Below are 24,326 nucleotides of genomic sequence, written 5' to 3' on the forward strand. Positions count from 1 at the left end.
GGATCAAGAGGGGGTGGGCAGGGGATCCATAGCAGGGATCGACTGGGATGGGCAGGGATCGGGGGGGCATTCAGGGGCTTTGCAGCAGAGGTCGGTCGGGGTGAGCAGGGGCTGTGTGTCTGGGCGCTGCGGGGGGGACAGGCCTCTGCTCCGGGACCAAGCAGGGTGGCAGGATCGTGTGAGGGGATCGAGTGGGGCTCCATCCTGCATCAACAGGATGGAGCGGGGTCGTGCGGTGTGAGGAAGGGGCGCGGGGCTTGGCGGGGGTGAGGCCGTCTCCTGTCACAGTAGGGCTGCCAGCGGGACCTGTTTGTCCCTCTGGTGGGCTCCCACCAGGCTGACTGGGGACCCTGTGCTTCTGCCCTAGGTGCGCCGAGAGCTGTCAGAGCCTTGAGGAGAACTGGTCACAGCCCCTGGTGTCAGGTAAAGGTCTGATCTGCACACCCTTACATGACTTTGCCGCAGTGTGCATGCAGCACAAGAGAGCTTTGGCTGAGAACTGTCCATGTTCCTCATGTGCAACCCAGCGCGGAGATGGGCAGCTGCAGGCAGCGCGGTGCCTTACCCCAGTCAGAGCATGGGCTGACAGACACCCTCTGTGCAGAATCCTGACTGCGTTAATGGGTAGGGTGAGAGGTGTTTCTGGAGGATTGAAAGGTTAGCTAAAAAAAAACAAATCCTTCTAGTGTACATGCATTTCCTGGCCCTGAATATCAATTCCTAAGATCTGCTGAACATCTTTTTGTATAGTAACGTGTTACTGAATCCAAATTCACTCTCATATTTTGTGACATGATGACATAATACATAATACATAAATTGTGGTAAATAATGTTTGGCATGTGCTTTATAGGTATATTTTTAATGCATGCCATAAATGAGATAAGCTTAAGGAATACCTGTCTCTCTCTAGCCCGCTTCAGGACATCTTCTTGCATTGCCTTGACATCCATTCAGGTGGCCACAGCAAAACAAGTAGCTTGCTCTTCCTGCAGAGAAAATGACACCATATCTTTAATGATTAGAGTCAAGATACCTCACTGGTCTCTCTTAGCACGTATCACTGATGTATGATGCTAAAGTTGTTTCCCTTGAATACTCAGAAGTCAGACTTGAGCAAGGAAAGCTGAAGTGAAATAAAGGCAACAGAGCTCATCTTAAGCTTTGTTCACAGTTCTGTAATAGGAGAAAATGTCAAAAGTGTGATGATCATTAGGATCTTATTATTTTTCAATGTGAAAAGCACATAAATATTAATGAGTGAGCAGTTTAAAGTATCCAGTGTTCTCTCTCCTAAAGTAAACAAATGAAGATGAGGAATTACATTAAAAGACCATATTTCTTAATGCATTCTTCTGTCAAGAAAAAATATTGTCTGCCTTTTTGTTTTTCTGTTTTAAAGATCACTGGTGAGAAAAATGACAGCGGGCTCTGTCTCAGTTCCTCAGGTCATACCACTTCGAATCCCTCTTCCAGGGAAGGCTAAACATGAAATAGATACAAATACTCTCGTAGAAATAAAATCAGGTATGAATAATAGCTTTAACTCTATATAAAACATTTTCTTATGTGACCATTTGAAACTTTATCATATATTTATGAATATCCACTTCCTTGAGTAACTTACAAAATTAACTGTGTTTCGATACACCAAATATACTTGCACTTGATTTGATTAATTCAAACAATGTTATTGACATGGGGGTTACTCCTCTATGTTAGCAGTCTTAATTGCTTTCAAGATCAAGCTCTTTAAGCTGTTGCTTTTTGCTGTGACTGCAAAAACAGCACTTGAAAGTATCCTGTGCTAGGCTCACCCTAAAGGACTTCCTTACAATTCCACATTTCATCGTAGGAAAAAATATTTTTTTTTTGGTTTTAGAACGGATGAGTTTTTGCAATGTTTCCCAATGTTTCCCATTGTACCGCTACTTTAAGAAGAGAAATATTGCTTACAATTGAAATTGTATTCATTTAGTAACCAATTTTTCATGGGAGAAACAATTTTGGTCATGAACTTTCAGTCATTTATGCAACTGCTTTATTCTGTTTATGTGAGAAAAATCAAGCACAGCAGAGAGAATTTCCAGAGGTGTAGCATTTGTTTTTTTTACAGCTCTCACACAGTTTGGCTGATTACTTTCTCTATGTCTTTCAGATACACCTGAGGTCTCCATTTATTACACATTAGATGGAAGTAAACCAGAACCCAATAAGAAACCTGGCTATGGAGAGCACAACACTTTTAAATATAAAAGTCCTATCATATTACCAGTTGGGAAAATCATGGTCAAGGCACTTGCAGTTACAGAGTAAGTATCCTGGTTTCTTTTAGTTTTATTTTGTCAGGGGACTGATATGCCAGCAGTGGCTTAAAGCCATGATGTTTAAAGTACCCTGTATTTGGAAAATGAGAGACAGCGCTTTCCCCAACCAGTTTGCAATCTAAGTGATCTTTATGGGTGCATTGTCTTCACTTTCTCATAAAACTTTTTATTTATTAAGTGTTTATGGGGATGGATTATCTCTAGGATGTTTATATTCTGTGACATGGATGTAGGCCAATGATCTGTAGAGGCTGTGGGTGAGAGACTAATAAAATACACTGTACTCAGAGTTCATCTCTCAACGTGATCAAAAATGCTAGAGGGACTAGTGTGGTATTTTCTGGCGTCAGCAGTCATCCAGTGATTCAACAGATTTATAAAAGCTGGTCTTCCCAGGAGTTTGCATAGTTGCTCTGGAAGGAGCACAGAATGGCAGACCCCACAGCTCAAGAAAAATGTTGCCATGCACAAGAGTGAAGTAAAAATGCAACATTCCAGAGAAATGGATTTTGCTACACAGACGTTGACTTTCTCCTAACTTCATGCTTGGAGACAGGGAATACGTACATTCTCTGTTGTATTTTCATCCTGTTTTTCAAAGGGAGCAGAAACACCCAGTCCAGCTGTGGATCTGGGCTTGCTGTTCTCCTCTATTAGCACCTGCAGGCAGCCTTTGCTTGTATCTGCACTGGAATATTACAACGTTATATTCCTTGCACAGGGACATGCAAAATCTGTATATATTTTCTTGTATCACTATCTGTATTAGCGCTTGTTTCCAGTATGTTTTCATTAAGACTTTTTCAGGTAGGTTAAAAAGATGCTCTAGAATGACAATAAATCCAAAATGAATGGTTTGGACGTTTACAGGCCTTTTAACATTACTGCTGTAATTTAATAAATGCTTGAGAAATACAGTTGTTACATCAAATGAATAGTATGCTACCTGGTGCTTGGCTGGGAATGTGAATATGGTATTATGAATGTAAGACAAGTCTGGAGGTCCTCTATTTTCTGCAATTCTGGCAAACAGTAATTACCTCAGAAAGCAGACACAGCAGTATCAGGAGTTTTACAGGTAAAAGATGTTAAGGGATTAAAATATTCGTACATTTTATTGATAACTTGGTTTGCTCACTTTTAACTTAAAAGAAAATGAACCATGTTCACCAATGATTTACTTTTTGCTGCACGTAGCTTCATGACATGTATATAGCTTTGTGAACATTGATTTTCAGGGACTGCAGGGAGAGCACTGTTGTAACAAAGGTGTTTCTAGTAGAGTACAAGCAACCGAACATCTTCTCTATTGAAGACAATGACAAGAATTTCCTAAAAGATGTCACCACACAGGCAAGTTTTAACAATTGTAACCCCCTCTCTGAATATAAAGAGTTATATGTATGAGATTACTTAAAGATTAAATCTTGATTACCTATACTTTTTATATACTTAATTTTCCATGTTTGTCCATCTTTGCTGCCTCAGTCCTTTTTGTAATACTAAAAGTTCAAGGCAACATATATTTTTTTCTTTTCTTCACTGGTCTTTCCTGACCAATTCAGGCCAAATATTTTTATAATGCATTTATAATTTAAGCTTTTCAAAGTCTTGCACTGAAAATAAGAACTTTAACATTTAAAAAGGTACCTATACCTTTAAAATCCTAACACCTATAGAAAGAAAGGATTAGAGCAAATATATATGTATATATTGTTTGGAATTCAATTGGAATTACTTTTTAGGAGAGAGAAGATGGATTGTTTACTACAAAGTCAAAGAAAAATGGAATGAATGTGGAAATCAAGCCTGCCTGGAGTGAAGCACCCCAAGATTTTCAAGGTGTGGTATTACTTCATAAAGCTGAAATATACTTCTCTCTTAGCTGAAAGTAGACAGGGTAAGGGTTTCATCTTATATCATTATTAAAATACAAGTAATTTAAAAACCGTCTCAGAAGACTGAACATCTTTTGGGAATTCCAATTTCCAGTTCTCAGCACTGCAAATAGAGAACAAAAATTGCCTTTACACATATCAAATTGCCTCTTAAAAATTTTTTAAAAAAAGGTTGTTCCGTTTGAGCAACATAACAAGGCCCCCATTTGTGCCAGAAAATGCTGTTAAATTGCCTGAATTGCAAATCCTTTACAGAGTTTTTTTTACTGATATTTGAGTGTTGCCTGCAGTAAGATCCCAAAATAAATACACAAAGCAGAAATGAAAACTTGACCCAGATTTCCTGTATAGATAAAGGCTTTTATCCTATGGTCACGGGAATGGGACTGTTTAAGAGTAGGGAATCACATTAATATTTACACATTAATTGACTCTTATAAGATGGATTTTTTGAGAGTGCAGGAAGGAAGAATAACCTAAACTGAGAAAAATATAAAAGTAAACTCTTTTAGAGAGGAATGAGGTTTCTTCTAGTTTAACTTCCTGCAATTCCATGGAGTTTGTTTTAACCCAAAATATGGATATGAAAATAATTTTTGAATGGCTAGAAATATGCTTGTCTATTGGGATATAAAACTTGAGAGTATATAACGTTCATGTTAACATATATCTAAACTGCCAGAAGTGAATGACAGTGGAATAACAGGTTTGTAATTTTAGACTTGGAAGCAGAAAAAAAGACGTATCACAAGTCCCTGCAAGGACCACAGCTCCTGACCTGCCATTTAGAAACAACAGGATACAGAGAGGAATCCGTCTCAGCACTACCAACAGAGTCATTACAGGCAAGCAGAGGGGTTTGAAGAAGAACATAAAAGTCTGTCAAAAGAACTGAGCTCTAAAAAATGTAAAGATTTGAAATTTTGTGATCGTTTTCATATAATCTCTCATAAGCTAATACTTTTGGCTGTACTATATGGTACTAGTTTAAATTTATAGGTAATGACACACTGGAATAGGGATGCCCAAAGCAGTACACAGTTATCAATAAAGACAAAACCAGGCAAGGCAAATTACCAGTGCCTGCATTCCTACTAATCCTCTTCTAATATGTTACTGAATCTGCAATTAGCAATATCTAAAACTTAAGATACAGTAATGCTCTCTTGGAAGTAAATAATTTATTTTTTTTAAGAAGATGATGTGGGTCCTTAATACAGCTAAGGGGGGAATCAAGATGTAGTAAATACTCTTGAATGCACTGCATTTCAGTGCACTTTATCTCAAATAACATGCCTTTAGCTGAATCTGTTAGATGCATTTATGTGTATCTTATATGCATTTTGCAAACACTAGCTAATTAATGCTAAAGAATTACCTTTTTTTCAGTTTGCTAGTTCTTCTGTGGTGACTAGCCGAAAAAGCTTAGCAAGCACACAGGTGGCCAGGATCCAGAGGGAGACAAATTTCCTCAGGTAAATGACTTCTGCTTTTAACATCTTTGCCCTTGGAAAGTAACAGAGCAATTGCTACTAGCAACCAAGCTGATAATACTGTGAGGCTCTATTAAAAATTAGGAAAGACAAAGCAGATACTGGCTTATAGCAGCAGAATGTGATCTAGTTTAGTGCTTTGAAAATTCTCTCTCTTATATATAATTTTATTTACATATCAGTGTTTAATGTTATCAACTTTCTTACCATCCTTTTAAAAATTCCTAACACTTGTATGATCAGAGGAAAAGCTGTCTTTTCAGATTAGAAAAAATACCAAAACAAGCTCAGCTAGTTTGCTCTTATCCTCAGATGTGCACGCTGTTCTGCACCTCGCCTGTCTGATCCCTTGGCTCACTTCTGCCAGGAATGTGGATCTCCTATCCCACCTGTGCCAGTACGTCACTTCCCGCCCCCTGAAGGAGCACAGGTCAGCAAAAAATCATAACAGAACAAATCCTCTTTATTGGACCAACCTTCCTCAGCAAATTACATATTCATTATTTAGTCACAGCTTCATTCAGTTCTGATTGTTTCGTTTTGTTTTGTAACTTCAGCAGTGGGCCCAAAGTAATTCTTAAATGATGGGCAAAATTAACCATGGATTGCTTCAAGTGCCATGTATTTTAATAAGGTTAACATTAAAAAGGTAAATTGTGTTTTATTCACTTCTGTTGGGAAACATCACCAAATTCAGCTTCCTCTTCATCCTGCAACATCAACCACTACGTCTTCAGGATCTGCATGTGCATCTTGTTCCAGTGCTGACTAGTGAAGTTAGTTAGTAACTTGTGCTTGTGTCATAGCTGTAGAAGATCCATCTAGTTTGCCTGAAGATTTTAACCGTGGTATGTGTGCATATGCAAGAGCACCCTGAGTTTTTACAGTGATGCCTATAACTGTCTTCCATAATCTCTTCTCATGAAATAGTAACCCTATCTAACAAGTCAAATGTGATTTTTTTTTTCTGTATTCTCAAAAAGATGTCTTGTCTGGGACAATGCTGTAGTCTCAAGTGATGACTGAAAATATCCAGCACCTCTTTAGATGAGGTTCATAGCTAGAAGGATCTGAACTACCTACACACATATTATGGCAGCATTTAAATCTACTGAAAAGTAATTTAACACCTTTCTGGCACACATAATAGTCATCACTAAAACATTCTCATTCTGGTTGTCTTTGTGATTTCTCAATAGCCTTTGACCTTTATATCAACATTATTTTGCTGTCAATTGCTGTGTTTACGGTGACTGCTGCTGATGTGCACTCTAATAAGCAAAATACTGAAAACCTCACGATAACCATAATGATCTCACGATAACCATAATGATCTCATCATGGTCCTTAATAAGGTATAGTGTGTCTTTTCTTTCAGATGGCACCATGTCTTGAATGCAGACATCTTGTGCCAATGAATACACCCACCTGCATTGTATGTGAGTCACCAATAGCTCCACAGCTGCAGCCCCAAACCAACATCTGCTTGAAGGTAATTGACTAAGTGACCTGACACTAATATATAAAAAGGTCTGGAATTATTGATAATGGATCTCCCAGGTGACCTGTACCATAGCTTAAACAAAACTGGCACAAAGATAACGCAAATTTGTGATGACTAGGCTATATAGCTTAACTAAAACCCAACTCCACAGCACAGACTTGAAGGATCTCTTCTATTTGCAGAACTGAGTAACCACAGCACTTTCTGTGATCAAGTCCTCTTCTTATTATTGTTGCTAACAGTTTTGAAATACCTTGTGAAATGTATTCTTTTTCTATTTAAAAGGGCAAAGTAATTTGTCAGGCATGCGGCACAGGAAATCCTCTTCATCATAAATATTGTGTGACCTGTGAAAGCAAACTGCCTGAAGCACAGATGGTAAGGCTTCTTGCATCAATTGCAGTTGGGTTATTCAAGTCAAAACATAAAATTATTTTCTTTTGAAAACTGAATTAATATCCCTTTGTGCCTATATTACAAAAGCAGAGAATCCTTCCCACATGCCATATTCTAGACCAGTACTCTCACCGATGTGCCATCACAAACATTAAGCTAAACGTTATAAATATATGCTATACCTCCAAATTTCTCCTGTGGAAGTCAGGATTGTAAATACCATTGTCAAAGCTAAGAATGCACTTAAAAAACAGGTCGTCTTGACTCCTTGGGAGTCTTGCTGGTATCCAAATCGTTAATTGCAATAGAAAACTTGAGTAGATACATCCAGATGATCATTCTCATTCATATCAATTACTTTATGAAAACAAAATAATCTTTTACCTTATTTTTGTTAACTCAGTTTGCTGCTGCCCCTATGCACATACAGCTACTGTGCTTGTATTTGTCAGTGATTCTGCACTGAGGGGAGAAACACAATAAATGTTCCCCCTAAAATTGCTGTCCATTTCAACTCCCGGTTTAGCTTACTTATTGGGTTCCTTGCTGAAGAGAGAAGTCTTATATAAAAAGCTTAAGATTTCACTTAGGATACATTTCAGCCAGTGAAGTGTCATTGAATCTCAGCAGAAATCTGTATGTATTTACCTAAGATAGTCATGCATGTAACTGCTTCACTGAATGCAGATATTAACAGGTAACCCCATAAAGTTAGACATATGACTTTAACGGTGAGCTCTGTAGAAGCTTAGAAATTTAACTGCTCACTGAATTACTATTAATAGCAATCACAAATGCTACTAGTTACACTGATTAATTAGTAATTAGTGATGGCAAATAATAAATCCTGAATAATTGATCATTAGTAATGAAACTAATTACTATTAATTACTATTAGTAACCATTAAGTACTATTAATGGTTATAAAGTAATTTAGATTAATAACATGTTTACACTTGTTATATCCCTGTTAGACATCTGAGGCAATACCTAACAAAACATTTTAAGACTTGTTTGTCCTAGCTAGGATCTATATTCAACCTCTGGAAGTTTCAGCTTCTATTTTCTTTTGTATACCCATATAAGTTAATTGTAGTGGGAAAACTAGGTAATATATAACTTGTATGAGGTAAAAGGGTACAAAAATATTTATGTAGCAAATATCAAACTGGGAAAAAAACTTGTTTTCTGAACACGCTCCTCCCACCATACCACAACGAAGACTTTAAAAGGTAATAAGAAAAATAGCAGTTGTGTTTTGGACTTGAAAATGTAAGTTTATCAGCAGAGCAACCTCCCTGTTTATTTGAAGTGTACTTACACATGGGGCCATATTAATAACGTACTCAATATAAAAGGACAGAACTGATAAGGAAATTTTTTTTTGCACTTATTCCTACTAAAACAAACAAACAAACAAACACCACATTTTACTGTGCTTTTGAAATGTTGCAAATTAGATGAAAATCAATGTTGCTTATTCTACATTGAAATAATTATTTTAGACTGCATATTATTTTATCAAAGTTGTTTGATTTCCTATTTTGCCTTATTTAGCTACTGAACTTTTCTTTATAAGAAGTGGTTTCTGCCTAATGTTTGTTTTGTTTTATTAGCATGTGCTTCGAGGAGATAGCCCCCCAGCTTATACCAGCCAGCAGGGAAAAACAGTTTCCTGCTCAAAATGCAATCGTGTTAACCAATGTGATGCTCGTTTCTGTGACTGGTGTGGAGCCAAGGTACATGCTGTCAGTGTTTGTGTTGACAAATCCTGGTTTAACTCATCTATGAGCTGAAACAATTTCAATCTTCTCTTTGCAAAACTCTTGTCAGTTAGTACATAGCTTATTATTATCAAAATACTTGCTTAAAGCACATAGGATAATATAGAGAAACATTAAATGCTTATAAAAACATCCTGACCCTACTTCAGTCAATGACTTAGGGGTTTAGAGATGTAAATAAATTGCTGTGGGGCCAATGAGCATCACCTCATTGCATCAGTTGAGATGCAATAGCTGTGTACTCTGCCAAAGTAGCTAGTCCATCAAAGGCTAAAGCATAGGCTAACCTAATTCAAGTTTTCCCACAACTACCCTAGGCCATGATCACCTGTACAGGGAATTACCAGAGATGAGATGATGCATCTGATTCTTTTGGCTGAAGGCCTCATTAACTTGTCTTTCAGTAAAGACAAGTATTTTGTCAACTGATGCTCTGTAGAGTTTTGACCCAATGGGAACATTTTCTTTGGGCATGTATTTTGTTTGTACGGTGTTTCAAGTTAAGATCACACTAGTGGAGAATAATTTTTTTAATGTGAGCAGAGTCTACATAAAATTTTAAGCACTCCCCTATATGCATGCATAACCATTGCTACCTGTACTGTTCCAGGAAAGGTCAAAAGTGTAAACTGGAAGGGTTTCAGTCAATATTTGGTATTAGAGTACCACACTAGTAATGACAGGGTTTTGACAAAGAACATAAATATTTTGAAAGTATCTTGTTAGAAAACAAGATACCAAAATAGTAAATCTGTCTGAAAAAACGTTTGCCTTCTTAACGTGGCGCTGAGATCACTAAAGATTCACTGTCTTGCATCTGGCAGCGTTAACAGTCTGGTACCCTAGTTAATATTACTATTCTAATAGCTTTGGGTAGTGTTATTTTGCTTCCTTTTAATTTGCGTCATTGCTTTTATCTCTCCTGAACTGTGCATCGTATGTTTCTGTAGTGACAAGTGTCTCATTAAACTTTCCAGCCTGACCCTCCTCCGTGCTACTTTACTTGTTTCAAGTGTGGTACAAACAACCGTCCGTATGCTCGGTTCTGTGCGTTCTGTGGTGTTTACATAGAGCCCCCATCAAGGGTGAGTTCTCACAATGGAGTTCTCTTGGATGCTGGGGACTCGCTGCAGTTTTCTGAGGTAAGACACACAGTATTACAAAGCCAGGCTCGAACACAGCTAAAAGATAGGCCAGTCCACTACTAGTATAGATCAACACAACTTAACTTCTTTTTTGAGACGTGCTCTGTGAGAGTTCTGAGGGCAAAACCGAGCATACGTTTATTCTGAGAGCCATTTTCTGCAAAAATGTAGCCTTAGCCAAAGGCTTTAAAGGCCTTATTCTAAATATCAAAGTGAGAAACTAGCAGCTTTCAAAAGTCTTCATTCTTTAAGTATTTTTATCTTACTACTCATGAATTACTGTGTCCTACTAATACAAGGTAATGCATTGAAAACTGTATTTTGAGAAGAGACCATAACACTTAGCAAGGACAGCTAAGTGGCCTGATTCTTCTGACAGTCATGAAGAGTTTTGCTTTCTTGAATATTTGTGATAAATCACATCATTGTTACTGACTGGTAATTATAATCAATAATTGTTAATGATTCTCCCTTCTAGCTTTGTCATTCTTAACAACTTTTATACCGTTTCAGTTTATTTTTGTTTGTAAGCCATTTAATAATATCTAATTAATTTACTTACACTTTTTCTTCCCCTCCACACCCTCGCACAGACTAAACCACTTCAAGCTCAAGTTGCCTGGCAGTCTCTTCCTATTTCCTTCTCCAAATCTAGAGTAGATCTAAAAGAAACAGAAGATAAAGGAACCCAAACCATTGGACTTTTTTACCCATCTAGCAAACTGTTGGAAAAGAAGGAACTTGAGCTGATTTTACACAAAGAAAAGCTGGAAAAAATGAGTGATCGTAAGCCTCTCCTGACAGCCATCAGTCCTGGAAAAGGTTAGGAAGAGTTTGATTTTATGTAATCATGAAGGAAAATTCTTACTCAAAACAAAGCTGTGAAATATGACTTTGTTTTTCTTTGTAAGATTGTAGTCTATGGAATGTGCCATCAGCGGGTCACTGACTTACTGCTTTACAGATACATCTTCCAACCAGTCACTTGGAAATGCAGTGCCTTAGAAATCACCGATTTCCAATAATAGCTTAAAAGAAAGACTGTCAACAACCATCAAAATTGTTGCTAATGAGTCCTGTACACTCTTACTAGTTTGCTAGTAGCTTGATATTTTTCAGATCCTACAAGATCAAGGGTATGTGTGTCCTATATTTGAATTGGAAACCACTAAACAACCCCTATTCCATGCCAAAAGTTAAGTTCAGTTAGTACTGCGATAGAGCCTGCTGGGAGTATTATTAAACAAAACTCTGATGTGCTGGGGGTTGTAGCACTTAAAAAATACGATGAGGCACATCTATGTGAAAAATCTGTTTGGAATGCTGTTGTGAAATAAATGATATAAGTCTTGGAAGCAACACAAACTAAAACAGGGAAAGGGATTCTTAACTGCATTACAAGAAATAAGGGTTGGTAGGAATCTTGAGAGCTCTTGCAGTCCCCTTTTTCCAGCCCCCTAAGGTATCTGTCTCACTGCAGAGACTGTCCACGGGGGGACTACTGTATCACTACTGCACACTCCTTTGTTTTGCGGTCGCTGGTTTGGTCAGCAGGAGTTCTTTGTGGAATCACTTGACTGTTGTCAACCCCTCAGGCCGTTATCAGAGTTATTTATCTCTTGGGTGCTAATGAATGTTAGAATTTCCTGTTTTGACTCTGTATATAAATATGAACGTGATGCACTTTTGTTTTTTAAATTATTACTAGGGAAATCTTTTTTCCTACTCCCTTGCTCTGAAATGTGGCATGTTCTCTTGGAGACATGACTGTAGGAAATAAAACATTTGACTCGACTCAACGTGTGAGGGAGCTTAATCTATTCAGAGATAATAAACGACTGGCCTATAATAGTACTGAGAAAAAAATAGTAACACTAAACATTCATGTGTCTCTGCCAGAAGTACAGCTCTTGACTTGGGAGAGAACTCCTTTTACTAGGAAAGGTTGGGAAGAAATTCTGAACTGCTTTTGTACTACATCAGACTTGTTAATTTTTATCCAGTTAGAAACGTCAACTTTGTTGAAGGTGCACTGTGTCACGCATTCTCCTTCAGACACTGCCAAGGCCTGGGGAACATATTTCATTCTATAAATCAATAAATGTCTGTTACAGTCAAGTCTTTCCTGCTGCTCTATTTCCTTGATGCTAAGCTGTCTAAAGGGCTTGACACTACATATATCAACAAGACCGTATGCTATCACGCCAAGAAAACTTGTTTATATAGGCCAGATATGTCCGTTTTCTTGAATTCAAATAGTATCAGACATTTGATATTAAAGTTATTAAATGCAAGTGATTTAATAAGTGATTTGTTGTTGTTGTCCTTGACCATATCAGCCATTAACTTACCTTCTTTTCTTTTGTGAGGATTAAAAATAAACTGTTAGGACAGGGTGAAATAACAGCAGTACCAAAATACTAATCCTCTGATATGTACTATATTTCTTTTTTTTTTTTGTTGGCTGTACTTTCATTCTGTTTTGAACAGGAGCCAAGTCATTTACCAGGTAAACTTTACAAAGAAACCTTCCCTTTTCCACTCTAACAATCTGTAAATCAGTATGACCAAGGTGTAAACAACAGCATGAATTCAAGTATTCTATCAATGCTGCCCAAAAGCCTTTTAGATGTAATAAAAAGTCAAAAATGCAAGAATATGTTCCTGGACATCTGGATTTTTTTTTTTTTAAATGAAAGCTGAGGACCTAGGCTAGTTATCAACCAGTTTATTGCAAATAACACTGACATCCCTGGAGGGATCACTCACAAGATAGTACCCTAGCTTAGATTTTTAATTAGTATTTTCAACATGTATTCAACTTGTTTTTACAATTTATGTTGCTCTGTGGGTCAACCATCCTTCTTTTTTATATTCCTTCAAGCTGCCTAACAAATAAGACTTGTGGTTTTAGTTTGTCATAATTTCTACCAGCTCTGTCTTGGAAAGAGTCCTCCGAGCACAAAAGTCCCTGTAAAATTGTGTTTTCTCTTGTAAATGTCAGAGAGCAGCCCTTCTGACTTGGCTTCATTTCACTGTTATGAGCTTCACTTACTGTGAGGGGACAGATAAGGTCAGAGCAACTTCACTGTGTAAGTTAAACGAGGTTACCCTGCCTACACAATTTATTTACAACAAAATAAATCATACGCTGTACTTTCCGTAAGTGTGCTCAAAAATAAAATTATCCTGATAACAATCACTTCAGAATGAGACCAAGACCTTTTCTTTCTTTCTCTAATGAAAACAGAAAGTTGCTGTGAAAGTGCTTGGATGATAGATGCAAAAACTCTGAATGGCTTAAGCTGAGTTTTGAATCCAGGAGCATTCAGCCACAAGTGTTTCATGCCCTGTACCAACAAAACAGCATGCTAACTCTTTCCCAGACATTCTGACAGGCAAAAGAGCAGGAATGCTGAATCTTTCAACATGCTCTCCCATATATAATTGAAATGCATACAATTGGAAAATAACTTACACAGACTAGAATGCTTTATAGGTTCGATTACTATGTTTGCAGTTTTCAGATTTAGTTTGTTACCCGTCCAGGATCTTAAATCAACTAAAAATCAGTTCAATCATGTAGTTGTACTATTGAACTATTATTTTTTTAAACGTGGAATAGTTTCTCCTTTGCACATGGCCAGTTTTGATTCTAAAGGATAACTCTGAGATATGATTTTGTTGTGAATAGAGCTGCTCTGGAAATGAATTATAACCTATGTATGAGACAGTATTCCACCTTTCTTAGAGTGTAACTTACTTCTCATTTCCTGATCAGTTAAATTTTCTGAAAAAAATCCTTTTTTTTTTTTGTCTGAGTGAAAATCTGATATTTTTTAAATCATTAATCAGATGAGTAGAAGAAATGTTAACCACAATCTCAGGGATTTTTTCTCCTGCTTAACTCTCTCTGATCAGGTTACTGGAGAAAGCAGCTGGATCATGTCTGTGCTCACCTTAGAAGCTACGCCCAGAACAACCTTGAATTCAGAGCACTGATTGGAGAACCTCGAATGGGAAAGGTAGGAAGGGCCTTGTGAGTAATATCTTCCTGTGAAGTGTCATGAAAAGAATACTCTGGCTACTAGATAAACACTGGAAAAATACATACCTCTCTTTTCTTTAGATCTAAACCTGTTTGTATGTGGGGACTTTTGTTTGTTTTTGTTGTTCCATCTTTTGCTTAGTCTTTCACTGAAGATTTTTTTCTGCTTTCTTGTTAATATGGCAGTTTCTTTTCTTCTCTCACCTCACAGCTGTAAGAGAAGTGATAGAAGCCAGAAAGCTCTTGCAGGATTCTGTAAAAGCAGCTGAGCAGCAGGCAATCAAGAAAAAGAAGAGCCAACTGACATCTGTGTAGTTGGTCAGTTAAATAAACCCTGCTAGAAACTGGATTTAGATGATATGCTTGCCCCCACTTAGAGCTAGATTACACCAGCAGATAGCAGCAATTCTCTTTGGTTATATAGCCTACTTCTAGTGTAAACTATACCAGTAGTGGAAGAACGTATTCTTTCCATACTGGAGATGTGGTCTTCAGTGCACCAACCTGCATTAAAATGATTAAAAGGGTGATAGCAACCAAAGGTGGAAGTTGGAGACCCTGCCTAAAGAGTCCTAGAAGACAGGGCTGGAATGACTGAGAGATCATTTGGTCCCTGTCCTGAGGGAGGATCAACTCTGCCTAAACTGTTCCTGACAGATGTTTGTCTTGAAGCTTTTAAAATTCACCAACAATGGAGATTTCACAATTGCCCGAGGCAGTCCATTTCTGTGCTCAATTATCCTTTGCAGTTCAGCTGCAGTACTGTATTGCTTTCTTTGGCAGCCCTGCTGGATTAAGGAGTTGCTTCCCCCCATCACTGCTTCCTAGGTGATGCCAGCACAACTGCTTGTGCCAATGGCCTGTCTACTGGAATCAATGAACCAGGCTAAAAATAGTTGGAAAAAATGAAAGAAAGAAAGAAAGAAAGAAAAAAGGTGCACCAGCACTAGTAAAAAAAAAAAAAAGCTGAAAGTAGGATGCAGGCAGAAGTAGGGTTGGCAATTCCTTAAACTAGCATAGATACTGGGAAGCTCCTTCCTGGTGACTGACCTGAATCTCCCCTGTTACAGTTTAAACTCGCTACATCTTATCCTGACCTGAGAGATACGCCACATCAATCAAAAAAAGTTATTGTAGCACATAGTATTCATTAGCTTTTCTATAGTTCTTTCTAAGGATGACAAATGTAATTGGTATTTGGCCAGATTAATTTTTTGGGAGGCTTAACAGCAGATATTTTGCATCTGAATTACATCTGAGACCTATTTGGTACACCAGTGTGTTCAGAAACTGTAATGCAAGTATAAACAAAAGGTATCTGCTTGGTATAGGTGGTGTAGGACATGAGGTATAGGTCCACTGCAACTTGTTTCTTTTGCTAGAGGATTCAGAAGGATATGCCTGAATTGCTTAGAACAGGCTACTCCTGCTGCTGTTCTGGCCTTTTGTCATTCTATTGTCCTGAAATCACTGCCCACAAAAGTAACAGAAGCGATTCAAAGTAGATGCCAGCTATCTGGGTTCAATGCCTTCTTATCAGTTATCATACAGATTAGAAATCTAATCAGCCTTATCTCAAAATTCCCAACCTGCTGCAATATAACATTGTCTGCTTCATTTAAATTCTTTATAATCCCCTGTGCATTTATTTATATATAACTTCAATAGCACTCTCGTCAGCACTACGCTTTTAATGATATAGAAAGTTGCCTCTGTTTTACTGTAGCTTCTACCTCCACAGGCTGGTACAACTAAAGCAGCATTTGGGTGGAATAAATAAAAAATAAAAATTTGGGTGGAAAAATGACCGCACTTTAATGAAACATAGCATTACCGCATCTTTTATTTTCATTCGGCAATTCTGTCATTCTGATATTCCCAGCTACTCAAAACACCACCTGTCCCTTCCTCAGTTAAAGTATAGGTGCCGTTTCAGAAACAGGCAAAGGTCACCGGTCGTGTGTGATTTTGTGCATTGGCTCCATAATAAACATCATCAACCCATCGGTGTGACTTATTCCTAAAACTATTTCTGTCTCCTTTTTCTAAGAGACACTAACAGTTGCTCGGTTTTTCTTTCCCTACAGATTACTTCTGCTGCCATCTGTGAGAAGGATGATCAAGTCACTATTACGTTAAGTTACACTGTTGCTGGTAACAAGGTCAGTTTGGGGGATGAGGCCGGTTGTTAGGCAGCTGGTCTAAAGCTGTTGCTAGAGCAGTCAGGGTAACACTGATACATTTTAAATTCAGGTCTAAACACGAAATTCTTTTGTTCACAAGGTGTTAACTCATCACTTCAGAGAAAGGAATCTTTTTTGTTTTCTTTTGGAGCTGGTTGAACAGGTATCTTTATCTGATTAAGCCAGACTTCATGGTTATGTTGCTATCATCTTATGTTTCATTAGTTTTCTAGTAATATTGACATTCTTCTTTCTATTGATGTTTAGTCATTCTAGCACCCCTTAGCTCCTGATCTTAGAACCTCCTTTTCTTCAGTCCACATATTGTGCTCTTAAGAAACAAGCTTAGTAATTTTTAATAGCTTGGAGATAATATTTACCAAATCTCCTGTTAACAGTATTCAAACACTTAAAATCCCTACCTCCGGAATCACCACGTTCCAAAAAACACCCACATATTCATTTCCAACTTTTCAAAGATGAAAATCTGCCATTTCAAAGATCCAAAATTCAGACTGTATTTCTTCTGTAGAATCTTAAAAAGCTTACCTTGCCAAATGGTGCCTGAAAAGGCATATCACATCATTTCACAAGTGAGAAATTAATCAGATTTCTCAGCTGGCAGAGGCACTGTCACTTGGATAAGAATCTTTTTTCAGTAAGTGAGGTTGTATCAGTTTCTAAAAAAAATCAAAACAAACTAACACGTAGTTTAGGAGAAAACAGTACATTATGTTGTGTCAAAACAGAGTTCAATTACAGATGAATCATGTTTTATGCTAATTTGAGACTGATTTAAAGCCTATATAATTTTTTATTGTTTTGTGCTACTGAGTTTATAACAGCATTGCATGATAATCTGATCAACTTCCTGCATTTTGATGCTTCTACAGGATATTCATACCAGTAAACCAGCAAAGTTCAATAATCATTACCTAAATAGCGTAACAGAAGATGGAAATAATCTGGATGGCAGTCAGACTAGTTTGGGTGAGATTCTTTATTTGTGCCTTTATGATATAACAAATATAGTAGTCAAGAATGGGGAACTAGTGCTTACAGACTGGGACAGGCACATTCTGCACCTTCCTAAGTTGATCTTCAAGTCTCAAACTTTGGTTGAGTTGCAATTTCAGCAATGTACAGACTGTCAAAAGCTTATGGGTATGATTCATTTCCAGAGGATAGCTGGAGAGGTCAATAAACTGCAGCCACCGCTCACTGCAGTGTTTTTATTCTAGCGATAAACTAGCGATAAATATGCTTTGCATATTCTTTTCCAGTAGAAGCCATAAATACCAATATCATCTCTACATTTGAGCTACTGCAGGGACTTCAGCATTGGTACCTTACGAAAAGACAAGAAATGCTGAAATACATTAATTCTAGTTTTCAGAGATGCTTAACATGCATTTCCCATTGATGTCAGTAGCTGCTCAGCCTCTAAGGCAACTCATATGGGATTTTGGTTTTCATTAAATAAATTATTTGTAAATTCAGCATTAGAAAGCAGAAATGCCTAGAGTACCAGTTGACATAGCTCACGTACACGTTAAGGCCACTTTCTGCTTCCAATGTGAGACATTGCAAATGGCAGTAGGAGCTGGTTTTCCAGACTGCCAGTGACATGGCTGTGATTCCAGGCTCCGGTAGCACCAACTCAAAGGGTCCCCACATGCTTCATAATTTATCAGCCCTCCTGAACAGCGGTAGATTGCGTGTCTTAAAAATAATGGACATGCATATTTATTCAAGGTCCTCTAGTCTTGTTCTTAGCAGCATTGAAAAAAATCTAAGTTTTTTGGCCAAAAAAAATCATGAGTCCAAGTCAAGCCTGTTGAATAGCTGCAGCTAGTTAAAAGACTCAAACCCCCAGAACTCTACATTTCATTGAATCTTCACTTCAAAATAGCAAGTTTTTAAGTCTGCTTGAGTGCAAACCTTTTGTTAAAACCAGTCTGATCTGCAACAAATATTTCATCACTTTCTCTTGTAGAATACTGATAAATATTGCCTTCATTTCAGCACAAAATAAAATATTTTTTTGGATAAATTATTTCCAGATTTTTTCCCCCGAGTTCTTGTTAGGATACTGACTTTGCTTTGAATTGTTTGCTTGTTTCCCTTTCTGGTAGGCAAAGAAGATCACGATCTTTCACATTCAAGAGGCAAAATAAAGAGAACAAAGTCAAGAATGCTTACAGAAAAAGAAGATAAGCTCCCTGTACATATCTTCTGCTGGTACAGAAAAAAAAATAGATATAGAGCAGCACTAATATGAAGGAGGGCATCCAAGGATAAAAATAGAAAGCTTTTAACACTAACAAGGGAAGGCGGGGGGGAACAGACAGAAGTCCAACTTAATATAAAACCTGAAAAACCGATGGCTGACATTTATTACAAAACTGGAAATAGACAAGCTTTGTTCCTACCAAAAGCTTAATTAGATTGCTCCGCTCATTTTTTGATCCATTCTGTTTTAATGACACAGCACCAGGTCTAAGCTGTTGCAGACTGATTTTGCTACAAGTTTTTCTAAGAAGCAACGCCAGAAGGAGGCATTGCCATCTTGCCTTGACACCTGGCTCTGACTCCACAGGACATAACCTTGGCTGCGTCACAGCTGCTGTTCACGCAGTCTGACTGAACAAAGCCTATACAGCAAGCTTTTATTTAGGTCAGCTCTGTTTTTTCATCAAGCTGAGATGTCAGCACAACTAAGGGATACCTTAATGCAAGAAGCAAGCTTTATTTCCACTAGAGACCAAACACCCTGGAAGTACTGCCGAATAAACATATTGCCAGTAATGGCATAGAATACTTGAAAAGCGAAATGTGCAGTTATCTAGGTTTGGATCACTTCGCTAACTCAATGGGTGGAAGACATAGAGCTTTGTGATACGAGTCCAGAGATAAAGACGCTTTGCCAAGCTATTAGGTTTTTGAAAGAGGAAGGAGGTGGAAGGATGGGAAGAAAAAAAAAATTTAAGATTTGGTTAACTAACTTCTGCAAGGCAAGTATGTTCATTTTCTAAATAAAATACTTCCACTAGTTCTGGAAGCCTCAGACATAGGTGTATCAATGTAAAGGTAATAACTTGCAGATTCAGGACTTGAGATATTAGCCTCGCTTATCCAACATTTGCTCGGATTCTGAAACTCCCACAGAAGGGTCACAGGTAATACTGAAGCTCAGCTATATGGCATTGTTCGCTCAGCTGCATTCATGCCGTTGTGTGCATTTCCTTTACTCAGATGCAAAAAGAGCCCACTTACTTGTATTTTCCCTGCATGAAATCTTAGTGGCTCTTTTCTGTGTTTCCACAGCCAGAGTCCAGACAACTGCTGGACGAACTGGGTCCCCATGGGAAAGGAAGAATCACTTTGATAGAACAGTTGCTCAGCAAAGTAAGTCACTGTTTCACCTTACAACTCTTTGACCATTTACTGTAATTAACATCAGCTTGGCACGTGACTTCAACTTCCTGCTTAGGGGGCAACACCCAAGCAGTACAGCAATCTTCAGGTTGAAAGAGCATTTTAAATGAGAAAAAACCTACTTTACAATCATATTATTGTCCCAGTTTCTGTCTTGCGGGTGTGTAGAGCATTCTCCTCAGGGTTTGGCAAGGCCACGTAGAAAAATATATGAATGCTGTAGTTTAGGGTAAAGTCCTTCGTATAGCAAAACAAGGCACAACCTCTATGTTTTGGCTGTGCAGTAAGAGCACCTTGACCGCAGTAATCTAGTTTGACTGCCCTTGCTACGCACACATGTTCTGGTTTTGAGCTAGCAGACAACGATTTTCAGAAGAAACATGAGGAATCAATACCACAATCTGAATACTTTTCTCTTGAAAACAAAGACCATTTGCCAATGTAAATTGGCGTTAATGTTAAAGCCAGGTGGAAGCTGAAGAATCTTTATGGCTTGTAACAGCTTACCTTCCCTCTCCCGCGCATCCCAGGGCACTGACCCAAACTGCACCGGCGATGACGACCGACCTGCTCTGACAGTGGCTGTCCGTAACAGGCATGCAGAAGCGATCTCTCTTCTTGTGCAGAAAGGCGCTAACGTTGACCAGCAGTCAGGACTGTAAGTGAGCGGTGATTCTCTGCCTCGGGTCTTTTGAAGTTTTACCAAAAATGTACGTGTGTTTTTTCAGTTAGAAAAGTTGTTCTATTCAATTCCTTTTCCCATTAACTTAATGCACACACCAAAGCCTACGAAAGAGATCACTGTGACTACTTCTCTATCTTCCTATTAATTTTCCTTAATTTGCTATACCATTTCTTTACGTACCAGGACGGTTTCCTTAGGTAGTAAGTACACTGCTGATTCCTCCCGTGCAGGTACAACAACACCGCTCTCCACGAGGCAGTTCTGCTTGGATTAGAGGGAAAGGAGTGCGTCCGAGTCCTGCTACGGTAAGTGTCCTGCAGCTGGGCACCCACCCACAGCCCACCTGCACGGATCTAGCCGGCACTGCTGAAGGACCAGAGCCTGCCCAAGCCTCAGCGCCCTTATCGCACAGCTCTGTCCTTGCGGGAACAGGCATCCAGAAAGTCTGAAGCGACTCGACATCAACGTTTACCTAGAAGCAACTTTACTAATTCCAGTAACTTGGAATGAATCTAAGTAGCTTAAAATCTGTTCTTTATTTACAGCTGCAATGCAAGCATAAAAAAGAAGAATACAAAAGGACAATCAGCATATGATTTGGCTGTTACAGATGGAAATAATGAAGTGATTTCATTGTTTGCAAGTAAGCTTGGAGAGGGAATGCTGGACAAACTTACGAAACCCAGGAACATTGGTCTCATCAGTGTTTGATCATGACTGCCTCTTCTCCAAAATGGAGCTTGATGTTCTTTGAGTTTGGGAGAGCTTTAACTCACATGTCCAGTTCTGTGTACAGACTTCGCTGAACCATGCGATCAACTCTGACCCTGTAACAGCTGCTTACTTTGTACAACATTCTCCCACTCTTTCCCAGCGGTTCAGAGCACAATTCTTCACTACCTGTACTCTGTTCAGTGAGGTTTCTTTTCCTTGCCAAGCTTGCACAAGGAGAAGGATCAACGTTATCTTCCAAGGCATTAAAGCATTTTAAGGCGACATGGTGAATACTAACTGACAGTTTGACACTTGAGCAATAGCACTACAAACTGTACTTTGATGGGGTTATTTTCCATTTTGAAGTTAAAACTGCCTTCAATGTAGCTCATTGCATTAAAGGTCAGATTTTTTTCCTCCAGAGAATTAAGTAAAATTACTTTGCTGTTTTGCCTTTCACTTTTAATTATAAACGCATCGCCATGAGGCAGCAGACAGCTAAAAACAGAAGTTTATAAGTATACTAAGCACACTAAGATTTGGTGTTACTAAACGTTATTAGCCACCACAATCCTAAATCCCTGAAGGAGTTTCTTTTTTAAAGTCCTTCCCCTTTTTATTTTAAAAGTTATCCATAAGCATTGGTATATTCAGTAAAAGAAATGGAAAAATGGAAGTGTCTGCCAGCTCTTGCAAGAAACACAAGTTTTTGCAGCAAGGCTACCAGTACCCTCTAAACTAGGAACAACTAGGTTTACAAAAGAAAATAAGAATAAGTAAAAACAGGAGTTTTTAAACACTCCTAAATTAAACCAACTGGAAGAATAGGGGAATCCCTGCAGAAGAATATTATCTATGCAGTGCATCAAATCCCAGGTACTTCCCGGACAGACTCAAGTGAGAGAAGGAGAATCCAGAGTTGTTAAGCTTCTCACAGATGTGGCCGTTATGAAAGTGGTCCCAGGAAACAGTCGTTCAGCAAACGTGGCAGTGTCACAGTACATACACAAGACAGACGGCAGAGGCTGGTGCAACCTAGGAGGCCAGGTTCTCTATTTCACGACGCACAGACTTGGCTTTGTCTTCAACCTCAGTCGCCTTCTGAGAAATTTTTTTTTTCTGCAAACAAAAATAAAAGTCACTGCCTACCACTGATTTGAGCATCAGTTAGGTTTCAGGGAGGTAGCAGGCTGTGTCTCTGGTAAGGCAAAGGCTGAGAACCAGCACAGGACAAGCCATCTGAGCCAAAGGCAGCCTGGAAACACCAAGCTAGTTTGGCAGCAGTGCAGTAGGGAAGCAAGAGGCCAGGTAAACAGCCCTGAGACATGACACCAAACCACTTCCAGCCTCAGGGGGGTATAGGAAACGTCGCACCACTGGCAGGTACATACGAGTGCATTCTTCATCCGCTCTTTGTCCAGCTTCAGGAACTCCTGCAGCGTCAGGCTAGCAGGATCCTTCTGAAGGGCAACAAAAGCGCAGCCCGCAGAGTGCTTCTTGTGCTCCTCCCTAAAACAAAAAAGAAGAAACCCACCCCAGGGGGCTGCCAGCATCGCTCACACCTCCCCGCTCCCTCCCTCCCTCCCCGCCGGGGCAGGGACCCCCGCTACTCACAGCGGGTCGTCGTCGGGCTCCCAGCCCTCCAGCTCCTTGAGGCAGAAGAAGCACTGCGCCACGTCGGGGCCGTTCTCGATGGGGCAGTGCACGAAGCCCGCCGCCGCCATCTGCGGGCAGGGGAAGGGGCGGTGGGGGGGGGCGTCAGCGGGACCCGCTCCCGGTCCTGCTCCCGCTCCCGCTCCCAGCCGCCGCCCCTCGCCCCCCCCCCCCGCTCCCCCCGGGCTCACCCTGTCGGGCGTGCAGGAGCAGCCCTCGGTGAAGGGCCAATTGCAGAAGGTGGCGACGCGGGTGGGGACGAGGTAGAGCCGCCACGCCTCGGTCAGCGCCGCCGCCGCCGCCGCCATGGTTCAAATGGCGGCGGTTGGAGAGCGGGGCAGGGCGGGAGCCTGCGGGCCGCGGGGCCTGCCGGGAGCTGTAGTCCTGTCCCTGCGGTGACGGGAGGGGGGGCGCCATGTTGGTGGAAGGAAGGGGGTGGCTCTCGGCTGGTTTCGGCTCGGCAGTAACCCCTTAGACCACAGCACGCTACCTACGGAAAGATAAATCCCTTTCAAAGGAAACTGCAAAGCATTGCTTTTACCACGTTACTGACCACCACGCAGAACGATCCCAGTATCCACCCAGCCACTGTAGATCACCAAGCAATAAAAAGCTAACGACACTAGACAGCCTCCTGGTTGTGAAGCATAAAGCACACGCAAGCACCTCGAAAGGCGTGGGCTTGGCTACCCTTTTAGGAAACGGTGAAGTTCCACCTTTATTCTCTAATAAAAGTTTGTTCTGCTAAATTGGGTCATGTTTGGCAACTGCAATCATCACTACAGTCACTGCGCGGCTCAAGGAAGCGCGCAGTATTTGTGTCATTAAGCGGGGTGGGTGCTGGCTTTCTAATCACAGCTAAAGGAACTCATCACGCTGGTCTCCGAGGAGGAGGCACGAGGAGGAGGGAAGCAGGAGGCCAAGTGCACGGTTTGGTTCATTCACAGAAATCAGGAAGGTCTTCTTGGGTCACGGCCATTTGTCTTTGCCCAGACCATCAGTAAAATGATCCTTGAGACAGCTGCGCTTGCACGCTTTTCTCACCAAAGCCGTTAGGA

At 39.7% G+C, this 24,326-nt stretch overlaps 3 protein-coding genes across 5 annotated transcripts in view; 1 reads left to right on the plus strand and 2 right to left on the minus strand.

Moving 5' to 3' along the window:
• Window positions 1-24,326, minus strand: part of SEC23B (SEC23 homolog B, COPII coat complex component) — a 57,119-nt gene that overhangs the window by 27,439 nt on the left and 5,354 nt on the right. The window lies entirely within an intron of this gene.
• On the plus strand, window positions 32-21,927 carry DZANK1 (double zinc ribbon and ankyrin repeat domains 1). Of its 3 annotated transcripts, none has more exons than XM_083827863.1 (21): window positions 32-423; window positions 1,403-1,527; window positions 2,159-2,312; window positions 3,566-3,680; window positions 4,073-4,169; window positions 4,946-5,070; window positions 5,615-5,700; window positions 6,031-6,148; window positions 7,097-7,210; window positions 7,508-7,600; window positions 9,235-9,357; window positions 10,380-10,544; window positions 11,141-11,369; window positions 14,469-14,572; window positions 16,683-16,757; window positions 17,672-17,768; window positions 18,914-19,002; window positions 20,106-20,186; window positions 20,747-20,874; window positions 21,132-21,206; window positions 21,447-21,927. In XM_083827863.1, the coding sequence occupies exons 2-21, from the start codon at window positions 1,419-1,421 to the stop codon at window positions 21,610-21,612; spliced, it is 2,343 nt and encodes a 780-aa protein (XP_083683989.1). In that variant the 5' UTR covers window positions 32-423; window positions 1,403-1,418; the 3' UTR covers window positions 21,613-21,927. The 3 variants fall into 3 exon arrangements, with proteins under 3 accessions (XP_083683989.1, XP_083683990.1, XP_083683988.1); XM_083827862.1 differs by lacking the exon at window positions 32-423 and adding an exon at window positions 489-657 and having other exon boundaries at window positions 1,441-1,527; XM_083827864.1 differs by lacking the exons at window positions 32-423; window positions 21,132-21,206; window positions 21,447-21,927 and adding an exon at window positions 452-657 and having other exon boundaries at window positions 1,441-1,527; window positions 18,914-19,019; window positions 20,747-20,873.
• Window positions 21,419-23,623, minus strand: BIRC5 (baculoviral IAP repeat containing 5). Its single transcript, XM_083827873.1, has 4 exons — window positions 23,460-23,623; window positions 23,230-23,339; window positions 23,007-23,124; window positions 21,419-22,734 (listed from the first exon to the last, which is right to left on the minus strand). The coding sequence occupies exons 1-4, from the start codon at window positions 23,574-23,576 to the stop codon at window positions 22,651-22,653; spliced, it is 429 nt and encodes a 142-aa protein (XP_083683999.1). The 5' UTR covers window positions 23,577-23,623; the 3' UTR covers window positions 21,419-22,650.

Source organism: Anser anser, assembly GCF_964211835.1.
Source record: "Anser anser genome assembly, chromosome: 3".
NCBI lineage: Eukaryota > Metazoa > Chordata > Aves > Anseriformes > Anatidae > Anser > Anser anser.